The sequence below is a fragment of the Schistocerca gregaria genome, chromosome 4, assembly GCF_023897955.1.
Source record: "Schistocerca gregaria isolate iqSchGreg1 chromosome 4, iqSchGreg1.2, whole genome shotgun sequence".
Classification (NCBI taxonomy): Eukaryota; Metazoa; Arthropoda; class Insecta; order Orthoptera; family Acrididae; genus Schistocerca; species Schistocerca gregaria.
The window spans coordinates 400629123-400643061 of record NC_064923.1 but is presented as its reverse complement, the minus strand read 5'-3'; the positions used below and the strand labels follow the sequence as shown (position 1 = coordinate 400643061).

At 37.6% G+C, this 13939-nt stretch overlaps 1 protein-coding gene across 1 annotated transcript in view; it reads right to left on the bottom strand.

Moving 5' to 3' along the window:
- The window catches only part of LOC126268042 (FAD-dependent oxidoreductase domain-containing protein 1-like), a 73905-nt gene that overhangs the window by 36414 nt on the left and 23552 nt on the right, over positions 1-13939 (bottom strand). The window contains exons 4-7 of the mRNA XM_049973469.1: positions 10915-11077; positions 10696-10841; positions 5844-5930; positions 1863-2019 (exon numbers count right to left, since the gene is read on the bottom strand). Of these exons, the coding sequence (XP_049829426.1) occupies positions 1863-2019; positions 5844-5930; positions 10696-10841; positions 10915-11077 (553 nt within the window). The remainder of the gene's footprint in view (positions 1-1862; positions 2020-5843; positions 5931-10695; positions 10842-10914; positions 11078-13939) is intronic.

The following is a 13939-nucleotide window of genomic DNA, read 5'->3' as shown; positions in this document are numbered from 1 at the left end:
TCAGACGTAATAAGTCTTTGGAGTCACAATTATCCATAGCAAGTAAGTATATACTTTTCCTCTCTGATGATTTAGTTATGTTCCAGATGTGTTCTGGTTTTTACATTACGGCATCTTCACTAGATTTAATCTCGAATAATACAGTTTTTTTATATGTGACACTTAAAGAGATCACAAAATTGTTCACATTGTAATTTTTATGTAAATAAATTACTGCTTACAGTTATTCATTTTTCTGGTTGAAATCTGCAGCTGAATTAATAAAAGGACTAGCCTGGAATCAGCTACCCACTGAGTAATGCAGACAAGGACAAAACGCCTACAGGTAACTTAATAGCACATCAATCTCCATATTAATTCTGAAATGTATCACGTGACCCCCAATCAAATTATAAACACTACATTATAATACTGGGTTCTCAGTGAATGGACTCCACATATGATTATTTGATGTACTTGTGGCGGTTCAATACACTGATCTGTGTGATCATTCTTTATGATGATCTTTGAACTCACTTAAGGTCTAGCTTTGTTCTGTGTTGTTACATTTTGTGATCACAAAGTCAAGAAAGTATATACTTAGAACAAAATGGTGTTAAATGTTATTATTTCACCATAGTATCATTACTCACCACATACTTAAGCACTGCCTTTCAACATGAATGGTAAAATAGTCTTTCTACAAATGCAGAACTAATATCACCTGCTATAGAGTATCAGTTCAAAAACTGGAAAAAAAAAAAAACACTTACCACTGTTCAAAGTTGCTGCAGGAGCCTTTCCCTGTGCCACCCCAACCCAACTCCCTTTCCATTTCAATTCCCTTACTTTCAACCTTCCCTCTCTTGTCATTTTTAGTTCATATCCTATTCTAATGGACTCTACTTTTCCTATTTTCTATTCCAAAGTTCTGTGATTGTTAACGCTACTAATAAAAATTTTGCAGCTGTTTCTGAAAGCCACCTACACTATGTGATCAAAAGTATCCAGACACCTGGCTGAAAATGACTTAAAAGTTCGTGGTGCCCTCCAACAGTAATGCTGGAATTCAATTTGGTGTTGGCCCACCCTTAGCCTTGATGACAGCTTCATCTTTCGCAGGTATATGTTCAATCAGGTGCTGGAAGGCTTCTTGGGGAATGGCAGCCCATTCTTCATAGAATGCTGCACTGAGGAGAGGTATCGATTTCAGGTGGTGAGGCCTGGCACGAAGTCAGCATTCCTAGTCATCCCAAAGGTGTTCTATAGGATTCAGGTCAGGACTCTGTGCAGGCCAGTCCATTACAGGGGTGTTACTGTCATGTAATCACTCCACTACAGGCCGTGCATTATGAACAGATGCTCGATCATGTTGAAAGATGCAATCACCATCCCCAGATTGTTCTTCAACAGTGGAAAGCAAGAAGGTGCTTAAAACATCAATGTAGGCCTGTGCTGTGATAGCGACATGCAAAACAACAAGGGGTGCAAGCCCCCTCCATGAAAAACACGACCACACCATAACACCACTACCTTCGAATTTTGCTGTTGGCACTACTCATGATGGCGGAAGACATTTGCCACACCCACACCCTGCCATCGGATCGCCACATTGTGTGCCATGATTCATCAATGCACACAATGTTTTTCCAGTGTTCAATCATCCAACGTTTACTCTCCTTACACCAAGCAAGGCATCATTTGGCATTTATCGGCGTGATGTGTGACTTATGAGCAGCTGCTTGACCATGAAATCCAAGTGTTCTCACTTCCTGCGTAACTGTCATAGTACTTGCAGTGGATCCTGATGCAGTTTGGAATTCTTGTGTGATCATAACAGCCAAAAAATTCATCAACACTTAAAGATGTTTTAAGTTTAATACCTTTAACTGTTCAAATGCTGGCACTCTAGCTGCCAGATGGGGCCAAACACTGTTGTCAAAATAACTAGAGTCGACCTCAAGATCTTCTATGCTTGGTTCTCCTTCCTCTTCTGTTGGTGATTTGCCACAGATGAAATTTCCACCAAACCCCTCACGCCTGATAACAGAGAAGAAAGAAATGTGTGATAACTGTGTTCTAGAATATTTTATTATTAGTGTACACATGTGTTAAAACTGAATTAGTCACTTATGTACAAATATGTAACAGCATCCCCCTGCCACACAGGAGGTGGTAGTAATGAATTACAAAATCAACTCCAGAAGAAACTAAAAGCTCCGTGTTGTCATCCTGATATATGACCCATGAAACAGCTATCCACATTTCACGATTTGTTGGAACTGGATCCAGGGTATGCACATCTTAATCAGTGGCACCCTCGATGTGTTCAATACAACTGGAGTTTTGTGACATGGGGACAATACAGTGTACCCTCATATTCATGAAGCATTCCTCAAATCATTCTAATACAAACAAGTTATGGAAATGCAGCTGTTTGATGTATTCGACAACTGACAATATTTCAATAGGCGAATACCCCACCATTTTCAAGGCGCAAATGCAACAGGAGCACTCTGCACTCTGCACGGCTGTCTGGAAGTAGAGTCTCCTGGTGCCTAAGCTTTGCTGCTGCACACCCAGTGTTGGCTGATTGAATAACACATGTCAGAACAGCACCTTGTGTCCCACTGATCTTTGACAGATGGCAAGATACTGGTGCGATTGAGGTGTAACCGCAAGTTCCCACACGCATTATCATCATAACTGAACATTTTTAGAAATTACTGACATTATACAGTAAAAGTCCCAATTATGAAAATTGTAATACCTTGGCTGCCTGCTATCCACAGGTTCCAGCAATTGTTGACCTCATGTTCTACTTGGTTTCTAATTGTCTCCACTATTTCAGTAACCATTTCTGCCTTGGCTCCATTATCATTATTTTGCAGAACTCTGCAGAAGTTTTACTAAAGTTATTAAGTGGCTTAGGGGAAAGTATCAAGTAGCACTGCTCGAGTGATGTGCAGGTTGTTGCCATTTGGAGGAGAATATACAGAACTTGGAGATGGTACACGAAGTGTGTGAGCAAAGATATGAGACTGATTTTTTTATCTACCAAAGTTTTTATTTTTCCCAAAGAACAATATTGTCCCCTTCACATTAGTTCCCTTGGCAGCTATACACCAGCGAAGTCACTGTTCACCGTCTTGCTAGCAGCACTGACAGGCTTCAACTGGTAGGGCCTTTAACATGTCAGTCACATTCTTTTGAATGTTCTCCAGAGTCCCAAATTGACACCCTTTTAAGACTTTTTCAATTTTGGGAAAACAAAAAAAAATGAGAAAGGGACTCCGATCATCAGAATAATTGGGGGGGGGGGACACAAGGATTGCCTTCTGAGGTCAAAAATTTCATGATAAAAGAGTCCGTGTGACATAGGGCATTGTCATGATGCAGCATCCACTTGTCTGCAATGTCTAGTCTCACATGATCCACCATTTTCCTGAGCCTTTCAAAGACATCTTTGTAAAGCACTTGGCTGACAGTTTCTTTTGGAGGGACAACTTCTTTATGCACAATACCCCCTACTACCCAGGAGGATGTTGTTATCAGGAGAAAGAAAACTGCCATTCTACAGATCGGAGGATGGAATGTCAGATCCCTTAATCGTTAAGGTAGGTTACAAAATTTAAAAAGGGAAATGGATAGGTTAAAGCTATATATAATGGGAATTAGTGAAGCTCTCGGTGGCACAAGGAACAAGACTTCTGGTCAGGTGAATACAGGGTTATAAATAGGCATTTGTGGCACACCTTGACTAGAAGAAGTGATCGATTGGTAGGACCCGTTCTGAGGCATCAAGGGATCATCAACTTAGTATTGGGTAAAAATCATAGAGCAAGACCACAGCATGAATACGCTAAACAGATTCAGATCAAAAATCATGTGATGGCTGTACAGAGTTAAACTCAGACTGAGCATCTGAGGGATGAACACATCGATCTACAAACATAGAAGAACACAGGATTGCCAGATCTCTTGCAGTGTTGTCAGTTTTATTACTTTTCTCATACACCTTGTATTAAGTTTTGATTATAAAACTAAAATACTGTGGCATTATAAATATTAAGAGTAATTTGGACAGGAATATATTATGGGAGGGGGCATTCAGACTAAATATTTTGTTATTATTTTAAATAAACCTAATATTAATGAGCAAAATTAAACTGGATATGGTTTTCACTGGGACACCAATAAACAGTGATTGCTTACTATAGCAGTGTTGCATATCACTCCAAAAGAGTGACCTGTAACCCTACATTTACCTTTCTGATGAATGAACCCTTCAAACAATGAAATAAGAAATCATTTGGTAAGAGAGGGCAATTATTTTGCAATTTTCTTATTTATTTTTCATGAGATGTGTCATACTGAGGAACGATGTGCGTCTTCAAGGGTTAACATCAACTGCAGTAACTTTGTGAGAGGAAGTGCCTGCATGGGTGTTTGGACATGCTCAATGCATCTCCTTCCCAGACTGGAGTAGTGCATATGCCCTGGGATAAAGGCCCATGCTGAAAAATGCTGGTGTCAACTTAAGAAGACAAAGGCAGACAGTGTTACATATTAATTCTTAATTCTGATATCAAATCATGAGTTTGTTATAATGTTACCAATCCCGTTACAAAGATTAAGGCAATTGTATTGGAGTGTGAATGCTATTTAACTGAAAGAATATATTATCATTCAGAGAGTTGTACTTATTTACAAAAATGAACACTGTGCTCCATATCTGTATTCCAAGAGACACTGCATAATTTGAAGAAATAGTACATACACTGACAAAGGCACTGTGAAATGAAGGTGGGCAAAATAATATTTTCCATTCGCTGCTCAAGATAAAACCTAAACTTCGAAAATAACCAACAATATTAATTCTTAATTCTGATATCAAATCATGAGTTTGTTATAATGTTACCAATCCCGTTACAAAGATTAAGGCAATTGTATTGGAGTGTGAATGCTATTTAACTGAAAGAATATATTATCATTCAGAGAGTTGTACTTATTTACAAAAATGAACACTGTGCTCCATATCTGTATTCCAAGAGACACTGCATAATTTGAAGAAATAGTACATACACTGACAAAGGCACTGTGAAATGAAGGTGGGCAAAATAATATTTTCCATTCGCTGCTCAAGATAAAACCTAAACTTCGAAAATAACCAACAATAAGAGCATTACACTACATTACATGCTGACTATTTGAATTTGCTATTTTATTTCCTCCAATAAGTTCATGTACATAAAGTGTCAACTGCAAAGTCAGAAATGTCTCCAAAACAGGTAACACAGTTCACATAATCATAATTCTAGGAATAGCCTGAATGGATTTCTAAAAAAGCAGTCAGCCTCCCACTGTACTAATGTTATTATCTCAAAGTTATTTTTTATCACCCACAACCTTAGTTAAAACAATAAAAATAAGTATGGGGTGACATTGTTTCTCATAATTCCTCCTGCCTCTAAAATTTGTTAGTTGTTGCAGTGTAAAACCATTGATGAGAGACATCCAGTACTCTTAGAGGGAATTTAAAGGGAACACTCACCTGAACACAAGAAGAGTACATAGGAACTTGATATGAGTTTGCAGAAATGTCCAAAATTCGAAAGTGAAAATCCTAAAAGTGACAACTCTTCAATCTGTAGATCCTGAACACACTATCACAGTTACCAGAGACTTCCTATATTAGTCTAATAACAGTCTACAGCAGTTTATCACAACAAATACAATTAAAACAAAATCCAATCATTTGCTAAATGCAAATGTTAATTAAAAATAGTTCCAGCATTTCTAACTGCACATGTATAGTCTTAAGTTTATATATAACATGCTAACCAATCAGTTATTGTAGTTACCTGAAATATGTACCAGTAGGATCAATGACAAAAGGTGTATTTAGTCCAGGACCCTCTGGACAGTGAACACAATACACATATCTCTTTCTGTAAAAAAACAGATGGAATTACTTCTTCTGACATGAATACACACAAAGCAAATTAATATGCTGCATACTTTGTGCTGTTCTTCATTCATGTTACTCGAAAGATAAAGAAGAAATAAAGTGAAGGAAAATTTTTGTTATAAATGCCAGGCGAAGACAACAGTTAACAGTTACAGAAAGAAGTTAAAAAAATTTATCTACCCATTCTGGTAAAAGGTTCTCTTCTCTCATATACTGTTTTGTATTCCACCCAGGATTTGCTAGTTTCACACAAATTTACACAGTTTGTTCTTTATAGGTCTTTGAATAGTTAGTAGAGTTTTTCAACTATAAATTGTTCGCATATATCACCCTTCCAGTTTAAAATACGATTTCTTCACTTCTTAATATAATCTCTGTAATTTATTTATAACTGGCACTTCTCATGTCATTATTTCATGTAGTAACTAGGTTATCTAATGAATACAGCATGGAGTAACTAACTGAATGGAGATAGAAAGGAAGGTCTGGATCAAAATTTGTGGAGAGAACAGGGTGAATGAAGACAACGAAAAGAAGTTAGACAAAATGCAGAAAAAAAATTGGAGTAAGTTAGGAGCAATGATATGTAAAGTTCTGAAAATTAAATTAGATTAGACACACATTTTTTCCACAGATCAATAATGACGAGATCCTCAAAATTGAAAAACATGCCATAAAACAAGTACATATAATAAATATTTACAAAAAATAACATTAATGTTTCTTACACAGATCCTAAATTAAATTGCCCTTGCAGATGTAGAATAAGTAAAAAATTCTTAAACACATTTTCATTTAAGAGATAGCAACAAACTTGTCAGAAACATGTAATGTATAAACAATGAATCTGAATGCAAAATATAAGATTATTACAAGAAAAGAGTACTACTCACCTTGAAGATAAAGAGAATAAAAATAAAATAATCTACATCTACATCCATACTCCACAAGCCACCTGACGGTGTGTGGCGGAGGGTACCCTGAGTACCTCTATTGGTTCTCCCTTCTATTCCAGTCTCGTATTGTTCGTGGAAAGAAGGATTGTCGGTATGCTTCTGTGTGGGCTCTAATCTCTCTGATTTTATCCTCATGGTCTCTTCGCGAGATATACGTAGGAGGGAGCAATATACTGCTTGACTCTTCGGTGAAGGTATGTTCTCGAAACTTTAACAAAAGCCCGTACCGAACTACTGAGCGTCTCTCCTGCAGAGTCTTCCACTGGAGTTTATCTATCATCTCTGTAACACTTTTGCGATTACTAAATGATCCTGTAACGAAGCGCGCTGCTCTCCGTTGGATTTTCTCTATCCCTTCTATCAACCCTATCTGGTACGTATCCCACACTGCTGAGCAGTATTTAAGCAGTGGGCGAACAAGCATACTGTAACCTACTTCCTTTGTTTTCGGATTGCATTTCCTTAGGATTCTTCCAATGAATCTCAGTCTGGCATCTGCTTTACCGACGAACAACTTTATATGATCATTCCATTTTAAATCACTCCTAATTCGTACTCCCAGATAATTTATAAAATTAACTGCTTCCAGTTGCTGACCTGCTATTTTGTAGCTAAATGATAAGGGATCTATCTTTCTATGTATTCGCAGCACATTACACTTGTCTACATTGAGATTCAATTGCCATTCCCTGCATCATGCGTCGATTCGCTGCAGATCCTCCTGCATTTCAGTAGAATTTTCCATTGTTACAACCTCTCAATACACCACAGCATCATCTGCAAAAAGCCTCAGTGAACTTCCGATGTCATCCACCAGGTCATTTATGTATATTGCGAATAGCAACGATCCTATGACACTCCCCTGCGGCACACCTGAAATCACTCTTACTTACAGGCCTTTACAAATGTCTGCTTGTGTGTGTGTGTGTGTGTGTGTGTGTGTGTGTGTGTGTGTGTGTGTGTGTGTGTGCGTGCGTGCGTGTGCGCGTGCGAGTGTATACCTGTCCTTTTTTCCCCCTAAGGTAAGCCTTTCCTCTCCCGGGATTGGAATGACTCCTTGCCCTCTCCCTTAAAACCCACATCCTTTCGTCTTTCCCTCCTTCCCTCTTTCCTGACGAAGCAACCATTGGTTGCCAAAGCTTGAAATTCTGTGTGTGTGTTTGTGTGTTTTTTATTGTGTCTATCTACCAGCGCTTTCCCGTTTGGTAAGTCATGGAATCATTATTTTAAATACATTTTTCCCATGTGGAACGTTTCTAGATTGTAAGAATATAAATGTAACAAGTATCTCAAAGGAGAACCTATTTATAACAGTATTCTTTGATATCTAATGGCAGAGTTGGATGAATATATATGTATTGTACTACAACAAATGATTTCAAAGTATAGAAATATTTTACATTAACCAGACTACTTCAATGAACAGAATTCTTTTATTGAAACCGATATGGTTATGTGGTTTTTTGGGGGAAAATTAAATAAAAGAAACATTATGAGTAAAGAAATGATGATATATAAATGTATATACTTACCCTGTGTAATCGAAATTTGTAGCTTTTAAAAAGCAAATATAATTAACAAGAAGGATTAAGTAAAAGGACATTTAAGGAAGACAGTTTAAGATTCATCATAGGGAGACATTGAATTAGAATTATTTAAGAGATAGTAACAGCCTTACTTATTTATATGGGGCATGAATGATGGGGTGTGAGAATACAAAATTTATCATAATTAAATTCAGAAATTTTCCCTTTTAGGTCAAAGCCCGAAGTTTTCTATACTCTCATTATCTTACAGAAATGAGTAATCATGCATTTTACTAATAAACATATCCATGCTGAAGTCCATGTTTTGCAAACAGTGTTATGTATTAGTGCATAATTTGTACTGTATTATTATTTATTTAAGATGCTCCTTGTGTGGCGTGCAGCATTTGAAGTTAGTCACCAAGCACCTGTAATGTCACAGCAAGCATGGCTCAGAGCTTCCAAACTTGCATAGATGTCATAAGGAGGACCTCTGAGTAACAGGATGAAGACCGTCAAGGAAATATACAGTCACAAACTATTGCCACCTAGAACAACTCCAAAAGTATGGTAGTAGCTGAAAAGTTTGTGGGACAAATGTTGCAATGGACAATGGGGGCCATAATATGACATTGGTTTTTTGTTGGTAGATGGGGTCGCATCCAGAGATATGGAGGTCAACTTTGTTTTTTAAATGGGATGCTATAGTTTGGTATTTATTTGCTGATAGCGGTTATCAATACAAATCCAATGATGTGTAACAGTATGGTCTTTGAAGGTCAACAAAGGTCAAAAAGGTGGCATGAATGTCCATTTACAGAAGGTGTTCAAAGTGATGACCACTGGTATCAATGCAGTGAGCTGTAAGACACAATATTCTACCAATTTCCTTCAAAAGACAGAAATAATTACAAAGCAGAAAAAATGAAGGTCAAAAAGTAGAACTATTCTTTTCCTAAAGAGGACAGTGCATAGGGAAGGCAACAGATGACTGCATAAATGATGGCAGTACATCCATATTGTCTTTCTTATACATTCATAAATATTAATATTGTCTTTAAAATAGAAAGAAACTTCCACATGGGAAAATATATATTAAAAACAAAGATTCCAAGACTTACCAAGCATACCCTCTCCCTTAAAACCCACATCCTTTCATCTTTCCTTTTCCTTCCCTCTTTCCTGACGAAGCAGCCGCCGGTTGCGAAAGCTCGGATTTTTGTGTGTGTGTGTGTGTGTGTTTGTGTGTTAGTTTATTGTGCCTGTCTACTGGCGCTTTCCCGCTTGGTAAGTCTTGGAATCTTTGTTTTTAATATTGTCTTTCTTATACATTCATAAAGATGTGGTATGCTACACTGAAGTGCCAAAGAAACTGGTATAGGCTTGCATATTCATATACAGAGATTTGTAAATAGGCAGAAAATGGCACTGTGGTTGGCAACGCCTACATAATACTACAAGTGTCTGGCACAGTTGTTAAATCTGTAACTGCTGCTACAATGGCAGGTTATCAAGATTTTAGTGAGTTTGAATGTGGTGTTATAGTCGGCGCATGAATGATGGGTTGCAGTATCTCCAAGGTAGCAATAAAGTGGGGATTTTCCAATACGACCATTTCACTGTACCGTGAACATCAAGAATCTGGTAAAACATCAAATCTCTAACATCGCTGCATGAATCTGTGGATCCTGCATGTCAGCAGTGGACTGTTCAAGCTGGAAGAGGATCTGTAAGGGTGTGGGGTGTGTGCATTTGGAGTCATATGAGACCTCTGATACGTCTAGATACGACTCTGACACGTGACACATACATAAGCATCCTGTCTGATCATCTGCATCCTTTGTGCATTCCAATGGACTTGGGCAATTCCAGCAGGACAATGCAACAGCTCACACATCCAGTATTGCTACAGAGTGGCTCCAGGAATGCTAGAGTGGCTCCAGGAATGCTTTTCTGAGTTTAAACACTTCCGCAGGCCACCAAACTCCCCAGACGTGAACATTATTGGAGGTATCTGGGATGCCTTGCAACATGCTGTTCAGAAGAAATCTCCATCCTCTCGAAATCTTCTGGACATATGGATAGCCCTGCATGATTCATGGTGTCAGTTCCCTCCAGCACTACTTCAGACATTAGTCGAACCCATGCCATGTCATGTGGCACTTCTGCGTGCTTGTGTGGGCCCTTCGCGATGTTAGGCATGTGTACCAGTTTTTTAGGCTCTTCAGTTTGTTAATAAGTGGATTCATAGTAAACAACATACCGTGGTTCAATAGGCAAAGGAACGCTAAGGTACCCAGAACCTTTACCTATTCTTGCCATTTCTGCAACTTTTTTTGAATTTGCACCAGCAGCTATCACTGCAATCCCAAACTTAATGGGTCTAACTTCACCATTTTCAGTTTTTACCTGAAAAATAGAAACAATAATGTAGTAAGAACAAATAAAAAGACATTTGAGCAATAAAAAACTTCTTACATACCAAAACTCTGTCTATTGTTTCATAGGTTCCAGGCTCAACACCTTCTATCAACATATCTGGCATTTTTCTAAATTCAAATCCAATAGCCTCTGCTGTTACATATTCTGCCCCTGCTGAAATTGCTTTTTTCTTGAATGCCATTAGTAAAGACCATGGGTCAAACCTGAAGAAAAACCACATACACATCTGAAGACTGTTACAGCAGTTCAAAGAAAAAAATTAAGATACAAATTGTTAATTTAGACTATTCCATAAATTTAACATGGAGTACCAATAACACGCATTTAACCCTGATGAATATGTTCATACACTTACTTGCAACAAAATTCAGAATTTTAAAGTTATCAGTATGAGCTACAACAATAACAGTAATTAACATAGCCACAAACATAGCTTTGGACTGAGAGACACTCAATAATGTACAAAATATCTTTGTTCTATTTTTGTTCTCGCTGTATTGATATTTGCCATTTCCTCCTTAATTAGTATAGGGTACATATTGCCAGATGTAAACATGTTTTCTTTTCTTTTTCTTCATCACCAATTGCTCAGTGACAAAATTTTACACAAAGACTCATCTTAGCAGAATAAAAGAGCTGCCTCTGGAGACTCAACTGCCTTTATCCACATCTCAAGTGCCTGCTTACCTGGATTGAAAAGAAATATCTTTTCATCCTTTCTTGCATAAAAGAAAATTTCAATTGAGGAAACTAATAAAGATGAAATAGAAGTTTTGGACAGTACTTACTTTCAGGAGACAATATGTTTAGTACTGCTGACAGATATGTATAAAAGTAAATAAGAAGACACTATCCTATCTTTCAGAGCTATTGCTGCTTTCCTTGGGAGGAGAGAGACATAAGTTGAGGGATGTTGAAAAGGCAAGGCAGGTCACTGAGAGCCCTTTGTAAGAGGGCCTCATCTGTAGTGAGAACATGAGTAGAGAAGGTTAAGGGAAAAGTGTCAAAGTCTGTCCTATTCTCTCTGGCACTCGCCCTTCATCTTTGTCTACCCATGTCCTCACTGCAGATGAGTTCCTATTATACTGGGCTCTGAGTGACCTGCCTTGCCTTTTGAAACTTCCTCAATTCACCTCTCACCTTTCCAGCGAAGGAATGAATAGTTCTGAAACCTAGGGTAGTGTCTTCACTTTCATAAGTGTCTACTGGCAGCACTTTCATCCTTTTTCCTAAATATCATTTCTTAATGTGTAAAGTGGAGCAATGCTTACGAGAAAAGGCTTTTATCTGTGAGGAGTGGAAACCATTTCTTGCAGTCATTCTGTTCTGGGTTTTCCATGACTCCATTAAACCACTTCTCATGTATTCTTGAATGGTTCAGTCAACAAGGATATGACTGGTTTCCACATCTATTCTTGCCCAATCTGAATTTTGTCCATCTACTGATGTCAGAGTCGAAGAGACATTAAATTCTAATCTTCCTGTTAACTTTGTCTTCCTACCTACCTTTCTTACCCGATAACAGAGGTGCTTATAATGTTCCAATGGATCGAACTCAGCATACTGTTCACTACAAATTATGGTCCTTGTTGGTCATTCCATGAAACAAACACTCATATTTTAAGACACACCATCAAGTACCTGTTATACAGAATTAATCTGTCACACCAATACTGGTGCATAAATATCAGAAACTTTGAAAAATCTGCTACTGTACAATGAACACAAAATTTTAGTTCATACGTAAAGTTTCACTCTTGTCAAAAAAAGCAATGGATATGCTACATTTGTTTACGAGTTGCAATAGCCGATCTCGTAAGTACAGTTATTATAATGTTGCTGCAAAAGGACATTGAGGAATTAAATACCGAAATAGTGACTATAAAAAAAGAAAATGAGTAATATGGGAAAAACAGACATGTGCGTGTGAAATGAAAATAGAAGAAGATTATATATATATATATATATATATATATATATATATATATATATATATATATATAGTGATGTAAATAAAACAGAAAGAAACTTCCACATGGGAAAAATATATTAAAAACAAAGATTCCAAGACTTACCAAGCGGGAAAGCGCCGGCAGACAGGCACATGAACAAAACACACAAACACACACACAGAATTACGAGCTTTCGCAACTGGCAGTTGCTTCGTCAGGAAGGAAGGAAGGAGAGGGAAAAATGAAAGGATGTGGGTTTTAAGGGAGAGGGTAAGGAGTCATTCCAATCCCGGGAGCGGAAAGACTTCCCTTAGGGGAAAAAAAGGACAGGTGTACACTCGCGCACACACACACACACACACACATATCCATCTGCACATACACAGACACAAGCAGACATATTTAAAGGCAAATTTAAATATGTCTGCTTGTGTCTGTGTATGTGCAGATGGATATGTGTGTGTGTGTGTGTGTGTGTGTGTGTGTGCGAGTGTACACCTGTCCTGCTAAGGACAGAGGCCTGTGTATAATGTGGCAACTAATATACACTTCAGATGAAGTTTATTCCTATAAAAGGCAATAAGATTCAAGCACAATTAGTTGCAGTGAAGTTAAAAACTGACAATTAACTGAAAGAAAAAAATTCTGGGGCAGTCATTGTATGGGTCTGAAATACTGATCATTAAAAAACTGGAGAAGGAATAGCAACTAAAACGATCTGAAATACTGTGCTGTAGAAGGATCTTAAAAACTAAAAGGGGAGTTACACAACATAAAATGAAGACATACTGAAAGAATAGAAGAGAAAATAAGTATTAACAAGGAAAAGAAACAAGTTAGCCAGACGTGTTGCAGCATACAGGAATACTTACTGGAAGAAGCATTAAGAAAGGGAAAATGTGTAAAGGTGGACATGCATTAGGATAAAGAAAATAGTTTTAATGTAGTATGTATTAGCTATTTAGAGATGGAAATTTAAGTAGCATACAAACAGAGATAAACATCATCAAATAATCCTAATACTGATGACACTAAAAAAAGTGTGAAATCAACTGCCAGGAATACCGCTGCACGCTGTGCTGCTCACAATGTCACATAGCAGTTAAGAGTCTC